The sequence below is a fragment of the Micromys minutus genome (genome assembly GCF_963924665.1).
Source record: "Micromys minutus genome assembly, chromosome: X".
Classification (NCBI taxonomy): Eukaryota; Metazoa; Chordata; class Mammalia; order Rodentia; family Muridae; genus Micromys; species Micromys minutus.
In genome coordinates, this window is record NC_137970.1 from 47,048,768 (window position 1) to 47,063,659 (window position 14,892).

Here is a 14,892-nt window from a genome sequence, read left to right on the forward strand (position 1 = left end):
ATATAAAACAAGAGCAACACAACAGCCCTTTCCCTGTTGTAAAGTATTAGATACATTGTTGCAAATAAAAATCACTATTTGTGGGTCTATTTCCAGATTCTTTTCTGGATTCTTTGTTGGGGGATTTAAGTTCTAGAATTCTACCTATCTTTTTCACAATTGCCCATTGCATCTTCATAAAGATTTTCATATTAACCTGCCAGTATCTGCAATTGAATCAGCTGGGATTTTCACTGGGATTCTTTAAGTCTATGGATCAAATTAGAGAAAACTTGATAATACTGACTTTTATAGCCCATAAACATTATACATAGTATGTGTACACACACACACACACACACACACACACACACACACACAAAACTTCATTTATTTAGGTCTTTAAATTTCTCTAGTGTTTTAAGAATGTCCGTGTAGAGGTCTTTTACATCTTTCCTTATTGTTTAATTTTTATACATTTAATGGATTTTGATGTTACTTAAAGTGATATTTTAAAGGGCTTTTGCAATCATATTTTCCTAGAATACAGAAATATAATTCATTTTGTAAAATGGAATATATCTACTAACCATACCAAATCACTTTAACTTTTTCCAGTATCAATGAAAATAAAACACAGATAATGAAAACCACATTATCAGTGTGCCTGTGTGCTTATGCATCTGCACATAAACATATGCACAATATTTTTGAAAGTTTCAATTTGCTCTAACATGATTGGTATATCAGGGATCATTTACACACATACAATGTAAATTAAATGTTTGCTTATGTTCCAATTTCTATGTAAAGTAGTTGATGAATGCAGAGAACTACACCTAGCTGTACTATGCTCTATAAGAATACATAAAACACATGGAAGTGCACAACTCAGATTTGTATCAGCCACCTCAGTACACTGCATGTCTATGACTACTGATACAACTTCCCCTGAAGTTCAGACACCCCTCTTTCCATTACTTCCTATTTCACAAGCTGCAATCCCTTTGATATCATCTTCCACAAACAGCCATCAGGTTTATTTCCAGCCAAAATGGCATATTTATTATAGTATTGATGTATTTTAGTCACTTAGCATATACCAAACTATAATTTTAATTGGTTGTTATCTTTATAAAATGTTTTTAAGTTCTCATGTATATTCTTAACCTAATTTTCTCCACAGCATCTTAGAATTTATCATACACATTTTCATGATAGAACCATTTTTAATAACACATGTCATATACCATAATAGAAATGACTATACATATAAAAATGTATATAATTGCTAAGCAATATCCCAATGAAAATCAAAGTTCTTAGCTAGTTAGTTCTTACTTTTTATGGTATATAGTTATATGGGTTTTAATAATATATTCATATGTAAACGTGTGTATACTATCACAGCTCCTTACAAACATTCCTTTGTCCTATTTCATTTCTTATATTGTCTCTTTATAGTGAGTTCATTTCATTTAAAATCTCTGGCCATCACAAGTTATTTTTGTTTCCTATATTTTTTTTATTTATTCCAGGATGTCAAACAAATGTGATTATATCCATATAATTTATACAGATATAGTCTGGCAATTTTTATTGAATAGTTTATGTATTTATATTTAAACTGTTATCCCCTTTCCCAGTTCCCTCTCTCATGCCTCCTCCCCAACTCCCACCTCAACACCCTGGCATTCCCCTACACTGGGGAAATGAGCCTTCACAGGACCAAGGGTCTCTCCTATTGAAGCCTAGTCTGGCAATTTTTAACTTAGCAAAATACATTTAATACCAGCTTACCACTGAATAGTACTTCCTTGCAAAGGTGTATCACAGTTCATTTATCCATTTCAGTTTACTTTCTGTGTTCCTGTTGGAATTAGATGGACATATCCTAGGAAGGGCAGATTGGTCAGTTCTCTATGACACCTTCAAAGTCATGGCATATAGAAACAGTTCCATGTTTACAATCTCTTTAGAGAGGCAGAATTCCCAACCAAATATATCCAGGGCAGAGAATGTTTCTTCCACTCTCCAATACAGAAAATGAAGGCCAAGAGTCAGGTATGGTGGTACACATCTGATCCCAGCACTCAAGAGACAGAAGCAAAAAAGTGAAAGTTCAGGCCAGGTTGGGCAAATTAAAGTTGAGTGGTTAAAAAAAAAAAATCTGCCCATAGAAATCCAATGACCTATATGAGTGAGAACTATACTTCCAGGAAGTCTGATTGACAGTATACTACTAAAAGAGATAGAAAAAGAGAGATGTAAATGGCTAGAAGTTGAAAAACAGAACCAAAGAAATTAATTTTTTGAGTATTTGGCCCTACAAAGAAAGAGTCTAGCAAAGCTTTGAAAATGGTCTTATATCAAAATGATCATAGACGGTTATTAGGAGCCAGCCAGGAGCACGTGATCAGTTAAACCCAAAATGTGAAATTAGAGGCCTGGAACCATTCCAGCATGCTGTTGGGTGGAAGCAATGATAGCACATATCTCATTTCTTGACACAAGGTGGGGAATTCTTCACATCCCATCATAAAAATTTAATTAATGAGTAATATTGGTAATATTTGTCAGTGAAGATATCATTTTCCAGTCTTAGTTTACTGCATAATTTTCATCAAGAGTGGGTATTACATTTTTCTTTCATGCTTCTCTTTTCATTGAGATGAGCACATTTCCTCCTTTCTTTGTTTAATGTACACTACCTTTTACATTGTTGAATTCTTTAACCAAATACTAATTGGTCATAAATTATTCTGCTTGTATACCACTGAATTAAACTTCTTAATTTTTGTGGGAGAGGGACTTCTGTACCTATCATTCAAGATAAAGATAGTTTTGTTTGCTTGTCTTGTTTTATTTTGTGATGGATACTCTTTCCTGATTTTGACATCAGCGTCATGGTAGCCCCATAAGATCAATGTGTCACTTATGTATTTTTATATGTTTTAAATCAAAATAGAATTAAACCACATTTCTCCTCTTTTCCCTTCCCTTAGCACATTGTGGCCATGTTCCCTCTACTCCTGTCAAGTCCTCCCTCCATTCTCAGACTGATAAACTCTTTTTTAATTATGATTATTGCATGTACATATGTATGCATGCAACAGTTTTTTTTTGTCTAGGGGTGGGGAAGAGCTATTCATACAAGATTGCAATTATTTAATATGCCTGGGAGAATCTGCTAATGGAATAGTTAAGATTTCATTTCTTTTTTAAGTTTTAAAAAATATTTATATAAGTACATTGTAGCTGTCTTCAGACACACCAGAAAAGGGCATTGGATCCCATTACAGATGGTTGTGAGCCACCATGTGGTTGCTGGGAATTGAACTCAGGACCTTTGGAGGAACAGTCAGTGCTCTTAAAACAAAACAAAACAAAACAAAACAAAGCAAAACAAAAACTTTTTAATGGATATTTTATGTGTTTATATTTCAAATGTTATCTCCTTTCCCCTACTCCTATCACCCCTCCCCAGTCCCCTTGCTTCCATGAAGATGCTCCCACTTCCACCCACTCCCACCTCAGTACCCTAGCATTCCTCTACACTGGGGAAGCAAGCCTTCACAGGACCAAAAGCTTCTCCTCCTATTGATGCCAGACAATGCCATTCAACAGAGAAAGGACTGAAGGAGCTGAAGTGGTTTGCAACACCACAGGAAGAACAATGTTATCAACCAACCAGACCACCCCCCAACCCAGAGCTCACAGGGACTAAAACACCATCCGAAGAGTACACATGGAGGGACCCATGGCTCCAGTTGCATATGTAGCAGTCAGTGCTCTTAACCGCTGAGCCATCTCTCCAACTCTAAAATTTCATTTCTTTAACAGGTGCACAACTATTCAAAACATTTGGAACTAGGTCATTCAGATTGTTTCTCTTTGGGTCAATTCTGATGTATCAGGAAAAAAGAAAACAGTTTTGAAGGAACTTACTCATTTTTGTCTATGGTCAAATTTACTGGAATAAAGCTATTTAAAAGCCACCTTTATTGTGTGTGTGTGTGTGTGTGTGTGTGTGTGTGTGTGTGTATGGGGCACGTGCAGGTATATATGTGTAGGTAGGTGCATGTGTGTGGAGGCCAGAAGTTGTTAAATATGTTCCTCAGACTTCTCCACGTTATTCAACTCAAAGCAAGTAGAGAAAGGCTTTGTGGAAAAAGTTTATGATCCTAGCACTTGGGAGGCTGCAGCAAGATCATGAGTTTAGGGACTGTCAAGAAAAAGGTAGAAGGGAGACCATAACAATAACAACAGCAGAAAACAGTGAAATAGAAAACAAACATACAAAACAGAAAATACAAAGTCAGCAAAGTCATACTTTTTTTGGGGGGGGGGGTGGTGGTGATTAATATGATTAATACAGTTGCTACACATCTTAAGAGATGGATCAAGGAAATCTCAAAACACCATTTACCTCAATACTAGTAATTTAAAAGTGGATATCACTACAAATTCTTCAGATATTAAAAACATAATAATCAAGGAAATTCAAATCAAAACAACCCCGAGATTTCACCTTACACCCATCAGAATGGCTAATATAAAACTCAAAGGACAGCACATACTGACCAAGCTGTGAAGCAAGGAGAACACTCCTCCACTGCTGGTGGGAGTACAAACTTGTACAACCACTCTGGAAATCAATCTGACAGTTTCTCAGAAGATGAGGAATTTATTTCAAGACCCAGCTATACCACTTCTGGGCATTTACCCAAAAGATGCTTCAATATATAGCAAGGACACTTTCCTTATCGTAGCAGCCTTATTTGTAATAGTCAGAAACTAGAAACAACCTACATGTCCCTCAACTGAAGAATGGATACAGAAAATGTGGTAATCTACACAATGGAATATTATTCAGCCAAAAAAAAAAAAAAAAAAAAGGCATGAATTTTGCAGGAAGGTAGATGAAACTAGAAAATAACATTTTGAGTGAGGTAACCCAGACACAAAATAACATGCATGGTATATACTCATTTATAAGTGGATGTGGAGCAAGTGGATGGTGCCACCAGACAGGAGACCTGATAAAGTAAAAAGCAGGTTCAAAATCCCCAGGGAATTTTCATAGTTGAGAATGGCAGGTGTTAGAAACAGCTCCTAGACAGAGTCTATCTGTCTTGAATACGTAATTGTGACACCTCATCGAGAGGACCATAACAACCAATCTCATGGCATATAAACCTAGAGTTCTCCATGCCAATTAGGTATCTAAATAGGCCCAGAGTGTTTAGCCAATGAGCTTCCCTTCCTGGGCATCCATTCCTGCAAGAGGTATTTAATCCCCTTTTCACCCCAAGTAAGACATATGCATTCAACACCCACCATAACAATAAACCAGTTTGGACAAGCAAGGACCGTTTCCTTCATCAAGGATCACCACAGAGTGGGGACAGGGGGAGCTTTGTCGTAAAGGGCAACCCCTAAATCTCTTGGAGAATGCCTCTTGTCCAGCCCCTCCATTCTTACAGCCAGACCAGGGGACCCTTGTTACCAACTCCTCAAATGCAGGAGTCTAGAAACCACCATTCTCAATTGCTTGAGGTCCTCAGTAGCATCTGGGTACACAGGAAATTGAGAACCACATTTGTCCCAGCCCTCGCTGTTTCTTCCTCAGGGAAATACAGGCTGAGACCCCCATCTAGGATTGGGTTCTGCTTTCTCTGAGCAACAGACATGCTGCTGGTAGCACTCCATATCCCAGTGGTGAGGCAGGCACGCAGCCCAACAAGTAGATATTAGCCATAAAGTACAGGATAACCATACTATGATCAACAAACCCAAAGAAGCCAAATAACAAGGAGACACGAGGAAAGATGGTTGAATCTTTCTAAAACGTGGAAACAGACTAGATATTGGAGGTCAATGGAAAGAGGGAACTGGTCCTTCCCATGGGCAAGTACCAGTCCCTGACACTATTAATAATACTCTGCTACCCAGCAGACTGAAACAGATGCAGACACCCACAGCCAAACAGTGGATGGAGCTTGGAACTCTTGGAACAGTAGGAGGAAGGATTTTAGGGTCCCAAATGGCACAGGAACTCCACAGGAAGACCAACAGAGTCAACTCACATAGAGCTTTGGGGATCTCAAAAGACCGAACCACTAACCAAAGAGCATACATGGGCTGGACCTAAGCCTCCCCTATTATATATAACAGAAGTGCAGCTTGGTCTTCACATGGGTCCCAAACAACTGGAACAGGGGCTATCCCAAAGTTGTTGACTGTCTGTAGGATATATTGTTCTGGCTTGTCTGCCTTGTCTGACCTCAGTCTCTTATAGGCTCTTAAAAGAGAAAGTTTACTTTCAGAAAGCTTGGTAAATTCATATGTTCTTGAGAAAGGACTTCCTCAAATTCATAAGCATGAAAAGTGACATCTGACAATATTTCTTGGAGTTCATTACCTAGTTTTATAATAGCTTATAAGGGTGTCAGGAATCGATCCCAAGATTCCCTATAAGCGCTTCTACTCAGAAGTGGCCTTAGTAGTTGGTTAGTGTTATATACCATTAAACTTGCAATGTAAATTTAAGGACTTCTACTTGTTTGCTTGTTTTTAAGGTAGGATCTCACTATATAGCCCTGTCTTTCCTGCAACTCACAGGATCTACCTGTCTCTGCCTCCAGAGTGTTTAAACTAAAGGTATGTGTTATCATGCCTAGTAAAGAGGTCTGTTTAGTTAATATACCAGTTATGTTGTGTCTATGTAATCAGTGGTTTGTGAGCAAGAGTACAGTTTCTCTGCGGCTCTCAAGACCATAGATGAGGAGAGTGAATGGGACACAGCTAAGAAAAATTGTGAAAGACTGTGAAGGAGGAAAATGAAATTACCAAGTGCCCTATCTAATGTACCCTTCAGAGATATCTCTACTTAAATGGATTCTGATTATTTTTAATTCAACAAGTCATAGGAAACTTATTAATGAGTTAATATTGTGTAAAGAATGAGGAGTGTTCTGACATGGAGAGAAAAATTGAAAACTCATTAGTTTTGTTTATTCATAAATGTATTTTAAAATAATTTAATTAATACCACTCATGTGCCTGATGCTTGCAGAGCCCCTGGGACTTACTAAGGTTGTGTGGGCTAAGAATAGAACCAGAACCCAGGTCCTCTGAAAGAACAGTCAGTGTTCTTAACCATGGATCCATCCAGTCAGCCTCTACTTCAATTTTCTAAATTGTGTGGGTTTTTTTTTTTTTTTTTTTGAGCCACATGTAAAAACTTAACAGTTCCCTTATTAATGAGTTAAACAAAATTTTGACATCTGCTTGAAAATGAAAAATTTTAAATGTAGAGATATTTAAGATAATAGCCAAACATGATTGGTAGATAGAGAATTGTTAAAAAAAAGAAACCCAAAATATGCCAACTGGCACAGAAGAAAATAAAAATAATAGAGTAAAAACACATATTCAAAAAATTATATAGAACATTTTAGAAACAAAGTGATACTTAAATTTACACCATGAAAATATTATCACATTTCAAAAAAATGGTTCAAAATAGAATATAATATACGAAGCCATTTCCTAGCAGTTTTTCAATGAGTTTTAAGCTTCTTACATTTTATTTGTGTGTGCCACCATGCATACATGGAGGTTAAAGATTGCCTTATGGGAGTCAGTTCTCTCCTTCCACCTTATAGGATTGCAGGGATTGAACTCAGGTCTTAAGTTTGGGCAGCTGATGCCTTTACCTGCTGAGCCATCTCATCACCTCTGAATTATTATTAAAGCATCTTTAGGTTCAAATTTTAGTTTATCAAAATTGAGATCAAAACACAGAGGGTTCCCTTAACTCCTCCCAAACTATCTCCACTTGATGCATTAGTTACAAATGCTGAACCAGCACTGATACATAAGTTTCAACCAAAGCAAATGGTTTGCTTTAGAGCTCCTGCTGTGTTGTATATTTTATAGGCTCTGGTAAATGTATGATGATACCTATCCACAACTGTCAGGTCATACAAATATTTTTCTTTTCAGGGAACTCTCATCTACATATTCATGCTGTCTTCTTCTTTTTTTATTGGATATTTTCTTTACTTACATTTCAAATGTTATCCCCTTTCCTGGTTTTCCCTCTGGAATCCCCCAATCCAATCTCCCTCCCACCTCTATAAGAGTGTTTCCCCACCCACCCACTCCCTCCCATCTCCCCGCCCTGGCATTCCTCTACAGTGGGGTATTGAGCCTTCACAGGCCAAGGGCCTCTCCTTTTTTTGATGCCCAGTAAGTCCATCCTCTGCTACATATGCAGCTGGAGCCATGGGTACCTCCATGTGTACTCTTTGGTTGGTGGTTTAGTCTCTGGGAACTCTGAGGGGGGGGGTCCAGTTGGTTGATATTGTTGTTCTTCCTTTTTGGGTTTCAATCCCTTTAGTTCCTTCATTCCGTTTTCTAACTCCTCCATTGGGGACCGTGTTCTCGGTACAATGGTTTGGTTTAGAGCATCTGACTCTATTTTTCAGGCTCTGGGATAGCCTCTCAGGAGACAGCTTTATCAGCACCTGTCAGCATGCACTTCTTGGCATCTACAATATTGTCTGGGATGGTGACTGTATATGGGATGGATCCCCAGGGGGCAGTCTCTGGATGGCCCTTCCTTCAGTCTCTACTCCATACTTTGTCTCCATATTTCCTCCTGTGAATATTTTGTTACCCCTTCTAAGAAGGACTGGAACATCCACTCTTTGTTCTTCCAACTTCTTGAGTTTCATGTGGTCTGTGGATTGAATCTTGGGTATTTCCAGCTTTTGGGCTAATATCAACTTATCAGTGTTCTATAAGTATGTTCTTATGCATACTATATGTGTTCTTTAGCTCACGGGCAATCTCTGATTTTTTTCTCTCTCTTTCCATAATTTTGCCTTTCCCAGAATACCATAGAGTTACAATGACAAGATTTTTAATGTAGTCTTAAGACTAGCTTTACCTAGTAGAATGCATTTAAGATTTCTCTATGTCATTTTCTGGCTTGATATCTCATATCTTTTTAGTGCTTAATCATGTTCTGTATATGAAATGTACCACATTTTAGTGATAAATACACCTATATTAAAGAATATATTAGGTGATTTTAAATTTGGATAATTAAGAATAAACCTTCCACTCTATTGGTGATGCGTGGCGGAAAGTGAAGAGCTTCCCTAAGGATGACCATTCCAAGCCTGTCCAACTCACTGCCTTTCTAGGGTACAAGGCTGGCATGACTCACATTGTCCGGGAAGTTGACAGGCCAGGATCTAAGGTGAACAAGAAAGAAATCGTGGAGGCTGTAACCATTGTGGAAACCCCACCCATGGTGGTTGTGGGCATTGTGGGATATGTAGAAACCCCATGAGGCCTCCAGAGCTTTAAGACTGTATTTGCTGAGTATGTCAGTGATGACATTGAGGGCATTTCTATAGGAACTGGCACAAATCTAAAAAGGCTTTCACCAAATACTGTAAGAAATGTTAAGGAACAGCTGGAGAAGGACTTGAACAGAGTGAAGAAGTACTGTCAGGTCATCCACATAATTGCCCACACTCAGATGCGTCTTGCCAGAAGAAGGCACATTTGATGGAGATCCAGCTGAATAGGGGCACTATGGCTGAGAAGCTGGACTGAGCCCGAGAGAGGCTGAAGTATCAGGTTCCTGTGAACCAGGTGTTCAGGCAGGATGAGATGATTGACCTCATCGGAGTGACAAAAGGCAAAGGGCACAAAGGGGTGACAAGTGGTTGGCATACAAAGAAACTGCCTTGAAAGACCCATCGAGGTCTGCACAAAGTTGCCTGAATTGGAGCATGGGAGCCTGGCATTCTGCCCATGTAGCCTTCTCTGTGGCTCGAGCTGGGAAGAAAGGCTACCATCACCAAACAGAGATTAACAAGAAGATTTATAAGATTGGTCAAGGCTACCTCATCAAGGATGATAAACTGATCAAGAGCAATGCATCTACTGACTATGACCTGTCTGACAAAAGCATCAACCCACTAGGTGGCTTTGTACATTATGGTGAGGTGACCAATGACTTCATCATGCTCAAAGGATGTTTGGTGGGAACCAAGAATAGAGAACTTACTCTTCGAAAGTCCTTGCTGGTTCAGAGCAAAAGACAGGCTCTGGAGAAGATTGACCTGAAGTTCATTGACATCACTTCCAAGTTTGGCCATGGTCATTTTCAGACCATGGAGGAGAAGAAAGGCTTCATGGGACCACTCAAGAAAGATCGCATTGCCAAGGAGGAAGGTGTTTGATTCCAGGAATACTTTGTGCAGCTGGTGGGATCTTATCAATAAAATGTTTCCAATTAAAAAAAGAATAAAGCTTCCATAAACAATAAAAGTTCTTGTGTGATCATAAGTTTTTACCTCATTTGGGTAAATACAAAATAGTACAATTTTTGAGTCATACTGGTAAGATAAAGTTTAATTTTTAAAGAAGCTCCAAATTTCCAAAGTGGCTATATCACATTTCTATCTGTAATATGTTAGTTCTCTTACTTTGTACTGTCACTGGGATTTGTCTTTGCCAGTGTTTTGGATTTGGCAGTTTAAATGTGTTTAGTAGTATCTTAGTATGTTATTCATTTGATATTCCCTACTGATTATATATGTAAGCATACATACACATACAAACATATACACGAAAGAGCCATAGATTACCCAACGATGGGGAGAAAGGCAGCATACTTTCTTTTATTAGATTATTTTATTTACATTTCAGATGTTATCCCCTTTCCCAGTTTCCCCTCTGGAAATCCCCTATCCCATCCTCCCTGCTTCCATTAGGGTGCTCCCCCACTTATCTACTTACCTCTTCCTGCCTCCGTTCCCTGACATTCTCCTGCACTGGGGCATCAAGCCTTAGCAGGACCAAGGGCTTCTCCTTCCATTGATGCCAAACAAGGCCATCCTCTGCTACATATGCAACTGGAGCCATGGGTCCATCCATGAGTATTCTTTCGATGGTGGTTTAGTCCCTGGGGGCTCTGGTCAGTTGATGCTGTTCTTATGGGGTAGCAAATCCCTTCAGCTTCTCCAGTCCTTTTTCTAACTCCTCTATTAGTGAACCTGTTCTCAGTTCAATGGTTGGCTGCAAGCATCCACCTCTGTATCTGTTGCTCTTTGGTAGAGCCTCTCAGGAGACAGCTATATCAGGCTCCTGTCAGTATGCACTTCTGGGCATCAGCAACATTGTCTGGGTTTGGTAGCTGTATATGGGATGGATCCTCAGGTGGGGCAGTCTCTGAATAGCCTTTCCTTCAGTCTCTGCTCCAAACTTTGTCTCCATATTTCCTCCTGTGAATATTTTTGTTCCCCTTTCTAAGAAGGATTGAAGCATCCACAATTGGTCTTCCTTATTCTTGAGCTTCGTGTGGTCTGTGAATTGTATCTTGGGTAATCCAAGCCTTTGGGCTAATATCCACTTATCGGTGAGTGCATACCATGTGTGTTCTTTTGTGATTGGGTTACCTCACTCAGGATGATATTTTCTAGTTTTATCCATTTGCCTAAGAATTTCATGAAGTCATTGTTGTTAATAGCTGAGTAGTACTCCATTGTGCAAAGGTAACACATTTTCTGTATCTATTCATCTACTGAAAGACATCTGGGTTCTTTCCAGCTCCTGGATATTATAAATAAGGCTGCTATGAACATGGTGGAGCATGTGTACTTTTTATATGTTGGAGCATCTTTTGGGTATGTATGCCCAGGAGTGGTATAGCTGGGTCCTCAGGTAGCACTATGTCCAATTTTATGAGGAACCTCCAGACAGATTTTCACAGTGGTCGTACCAGCTTGAGATCCTACCAACAATGGAGAAGTGTTTCTCTTTCTCCACATCTTCATCAGCATCCTGGCTTTCCTGGAACTTGCTCTGTAAACCAGATTGGCCTTGAACACATAGAGTGTCCTGAATATTAAGATTAAAGGTGTACACGGCAGCCATCTCCATCACATGGCTATCTATTTTAACTGCTACACTATTAAGCTATGTATGATGCATGATTGTATACATCATCTGAGCTCTATCTTCATCCCTTGCATGTATAGTTGCATTCCTGGAGAGAAGACAGGATTTTGGAGGAACAGCTAGCATTCTGCTATACTTTTATTAATTAAGATAAGTGAGACTATGTATTTTGCTCTAAGCAATGCTCCAGCCTTTTAGATTCTAGTATGGAGTTTTTCTTTTTTCCTTTTTTTCTCTCAAAATAATTGGTATCTATGGAGACCTGACTCACATATCATAGCTATCTATTTCACAGGAAGAGTCTTTTAAAAACATCTTACATGAAAATCTAACAGTACTCGCAATTTTCTTGGGGTAAAGACCCTTAGCTAAGTCATAGATTACTCACAGGGACTCAACGGTAGATGGAAGGTCACAGGAAATATTTTTTGGCTCTTTGGGTGGGTTGAGTGTCCTGCTTTATTTTTAAAGCAATCATTGAGAAATACCCCTAGTACTGAGCAGTTTTTGATCTTTGTGTGTCTTAATCATTTCCCCCAACATCCGTTTCCTGCTGCCTCTTTTCACTTTCCTACTTTGTTTTTCCTCTTCCTCTTCAACTCCTGTATGGCATCTATACTCTTCACAGCCACCTTCACAGATATCCTCTTTCCTGCCTACATGTTCATCTTTGTGCTCTCCAGAAATTCTTCCTTACCATCCTAGAATAAGGTAGTTTTCAGATACCTTTTAATTTTGTTTTTAAAAATACTCATGTTTTTTATTCAGTTACTAACTTCTATTTTTTGTTTAATTATCAGATAATTTTATGTCTTACGATATATTCAGATCTTTATTAAAATTAGTCCTGTAGCTATTGAAAAAAAGCACACAGAAAACAAGACATGTTCTTGTTCCTAAGATGCAGCATATGTTTTCAGGTACTGTCAGGGTTTGTTTTCTATAGTTGGTATGTTATAGGTCTTTTTATTTTGACCTTTGTTGTTCTTATTTATTTAAATGGCTATCATAGATTAAAAAACAAATTAAATCTTAGAGGTTTATGTTCAACTCTAATTACTAAAATCTGTCAAAGATATCACATATGCACAAAAAAGGAAACAACAGGCCAATAATCTCTAAATCCCATTAAACATAATTCGTCCACATATTAAAATACTGACAGACTGTGGTTTTATTCTAGAAAAGCTATTTTGATTTAATTCTAAGATTCTATTATTATAATTCATTATACTCATAGTTTAAAAAAACACGATGATTTCTTTAGAGTCTGACAAACCATATAATTTGACTCAATATCCATTGACTCGAAAAAATTATAAAATATGAACAAAATCTAAAAGCCAAAAATCTACTAAGGAAACAGAAAGAAGGTATTCTATTGACTTATAACAAGTTTGATAATCACAAAACTTAGCAGTATATACTATTTGATTTGAAGTCTACTGGTAATGATTAAAGTGAACTCTAATGATATAAGAGTAATGACATCATGTTTGCCAATAATGGCTTGTTTTTAAGTTTAATATTATACTTTCTTAGAAACTAAGTATTATTCTCACTACTAGTATGGAGTCAAAATTCTAACATACACTATGGAAAAATTCTAAAGAAATTATGTTACTGGTTATGAAGTAGAGTGCAAATTTCTGTTAGCCAAAGTTTCTAGTGAATTTATTATTCAAATTATAAACTCACTTGTGTCTATGCTACTGGGAATTAAACCTAGGACCTCATGCACACTAGGCTAGCACTGTACTTACTGACCTATGTCCTCAGCATAAATTCACTTTGTAAATGTGTTAGCAAGTCTATTTCCCATTGTACCTGTTTGTTTCAGGAGATTCCAAACAATTTTGCATTTCTCAATCTGTTCAAGTGCCGTTCTTAGAAACTTGTACTATATGGAAAAAGAAAATAATTATTCTAAGCTAAAAGAACTTTAACCAAATTAATATAATTTCATATCTCATCCATTAAAATAGTTAATAGAAAAATAAAAACATTGTTTAGCCAAATATTTGCATTTAGTATAGAAATACTACCTTCCAAATGTTCTTATTGTACCAAGAAAGTGAGAATAGAAAACCTTGACCATTACCGATTTCTTTAATACAGAAACATATTTCCCCTGGATAGCAGTATGAGGATCTCCATAAACTCTTCCAAACAAAACAAAAGTAACTGATAAAAATCGTAAGCAATAATCATGCAGGGATGTGGTAACGTAATATATGTTAAGAGCTTACTGATGTGAGGCACTGGTTTCATGCCCAGAAACTTTCCTCTCTCTCCTCTCAATAAAACCAAACAAAATGCATTCACATAAAGTCATAGAATTTTCCCAGAGGGTATGCATTTAATTGCTCCCAGAGTATCAGGAAGAATGGTGAAAGCCTATATATGCAAATCACGACATGTTTAATACTTATGTCACTGTGGTGTAAGTGCTGCTTTAATCAGATGTGGCTAAGTTTACAGGCTGGGGTTCCTAGAAGGTCCATGACTGCTAGACTTCAGCACCACTAGGTCTGTATTATAAATGTTCTAATATGAACAAGCACAAGTGAGAGGCCTGGTATTCTCCTCTACTGAGACTGTATTTATAGGACAAGGGCAGGGCAAGTTCAAAGTGCTTGGTCTCAATTGTTCTAATGTCAGTTAGCTTATAGGACAGTTTCCGTGCCAAGAGACACAGGGCAAAATACCAAGGACCGAAAGTCTTGCTCAGTCTTCTACTCAGACCTGAATATCTGATATAAATTAACCACTTCTATCCTTGCCCACAGATCTAAAACAGTGGTTAGGATAAACTATGGTCCCCTTGAATCACACTGTGGAGTGAACATTAAGCCATTATGCTATGGGGAAAATAGAGTTCAATGAACTAGGCTAGTCAATTTACTAAAAGTTACAAAATGTAAA

The 14,892-nt window shown here is 37.8% G+C and overlaps 1 protein-coding gene and 1 pseudogene across 2 annotated transcripts in view; one reads left to right on the forward strand and one right to left on the reverse strand.

The window, feature by feature from the left end:
* TEX11 (testis expressed 11) overlaps positions 1-14,892 on the reverse strand; it is a gene marked incomplete at both ends in the record, with an annotated part of 185,322 nt that overhangs the window by 28,537 nt on the left and 141,893 nt on the right. The window contains one exon of the mRNA XM_080910083.1: positions 13,795-13,867. Coding sequence (XP_080766209.1) covers positions 13,795-13,867 — 73 coding nt within the window. The remainder of the gene's footprint in view (positions 1-13,794; positions 13,868-14,892) is intronic.
* On the forward strand, positions 1,998-10,247 carry LOC308415783 (large ribosomal subunit protein uL3-like; annotated as a pseudogene). The gene is made up of 2 exons: positions 1,998-2,043; positions 9,141-10,247. The product of its transcript is annotated as a large ribosomal subunit protein uL3-like (transcript).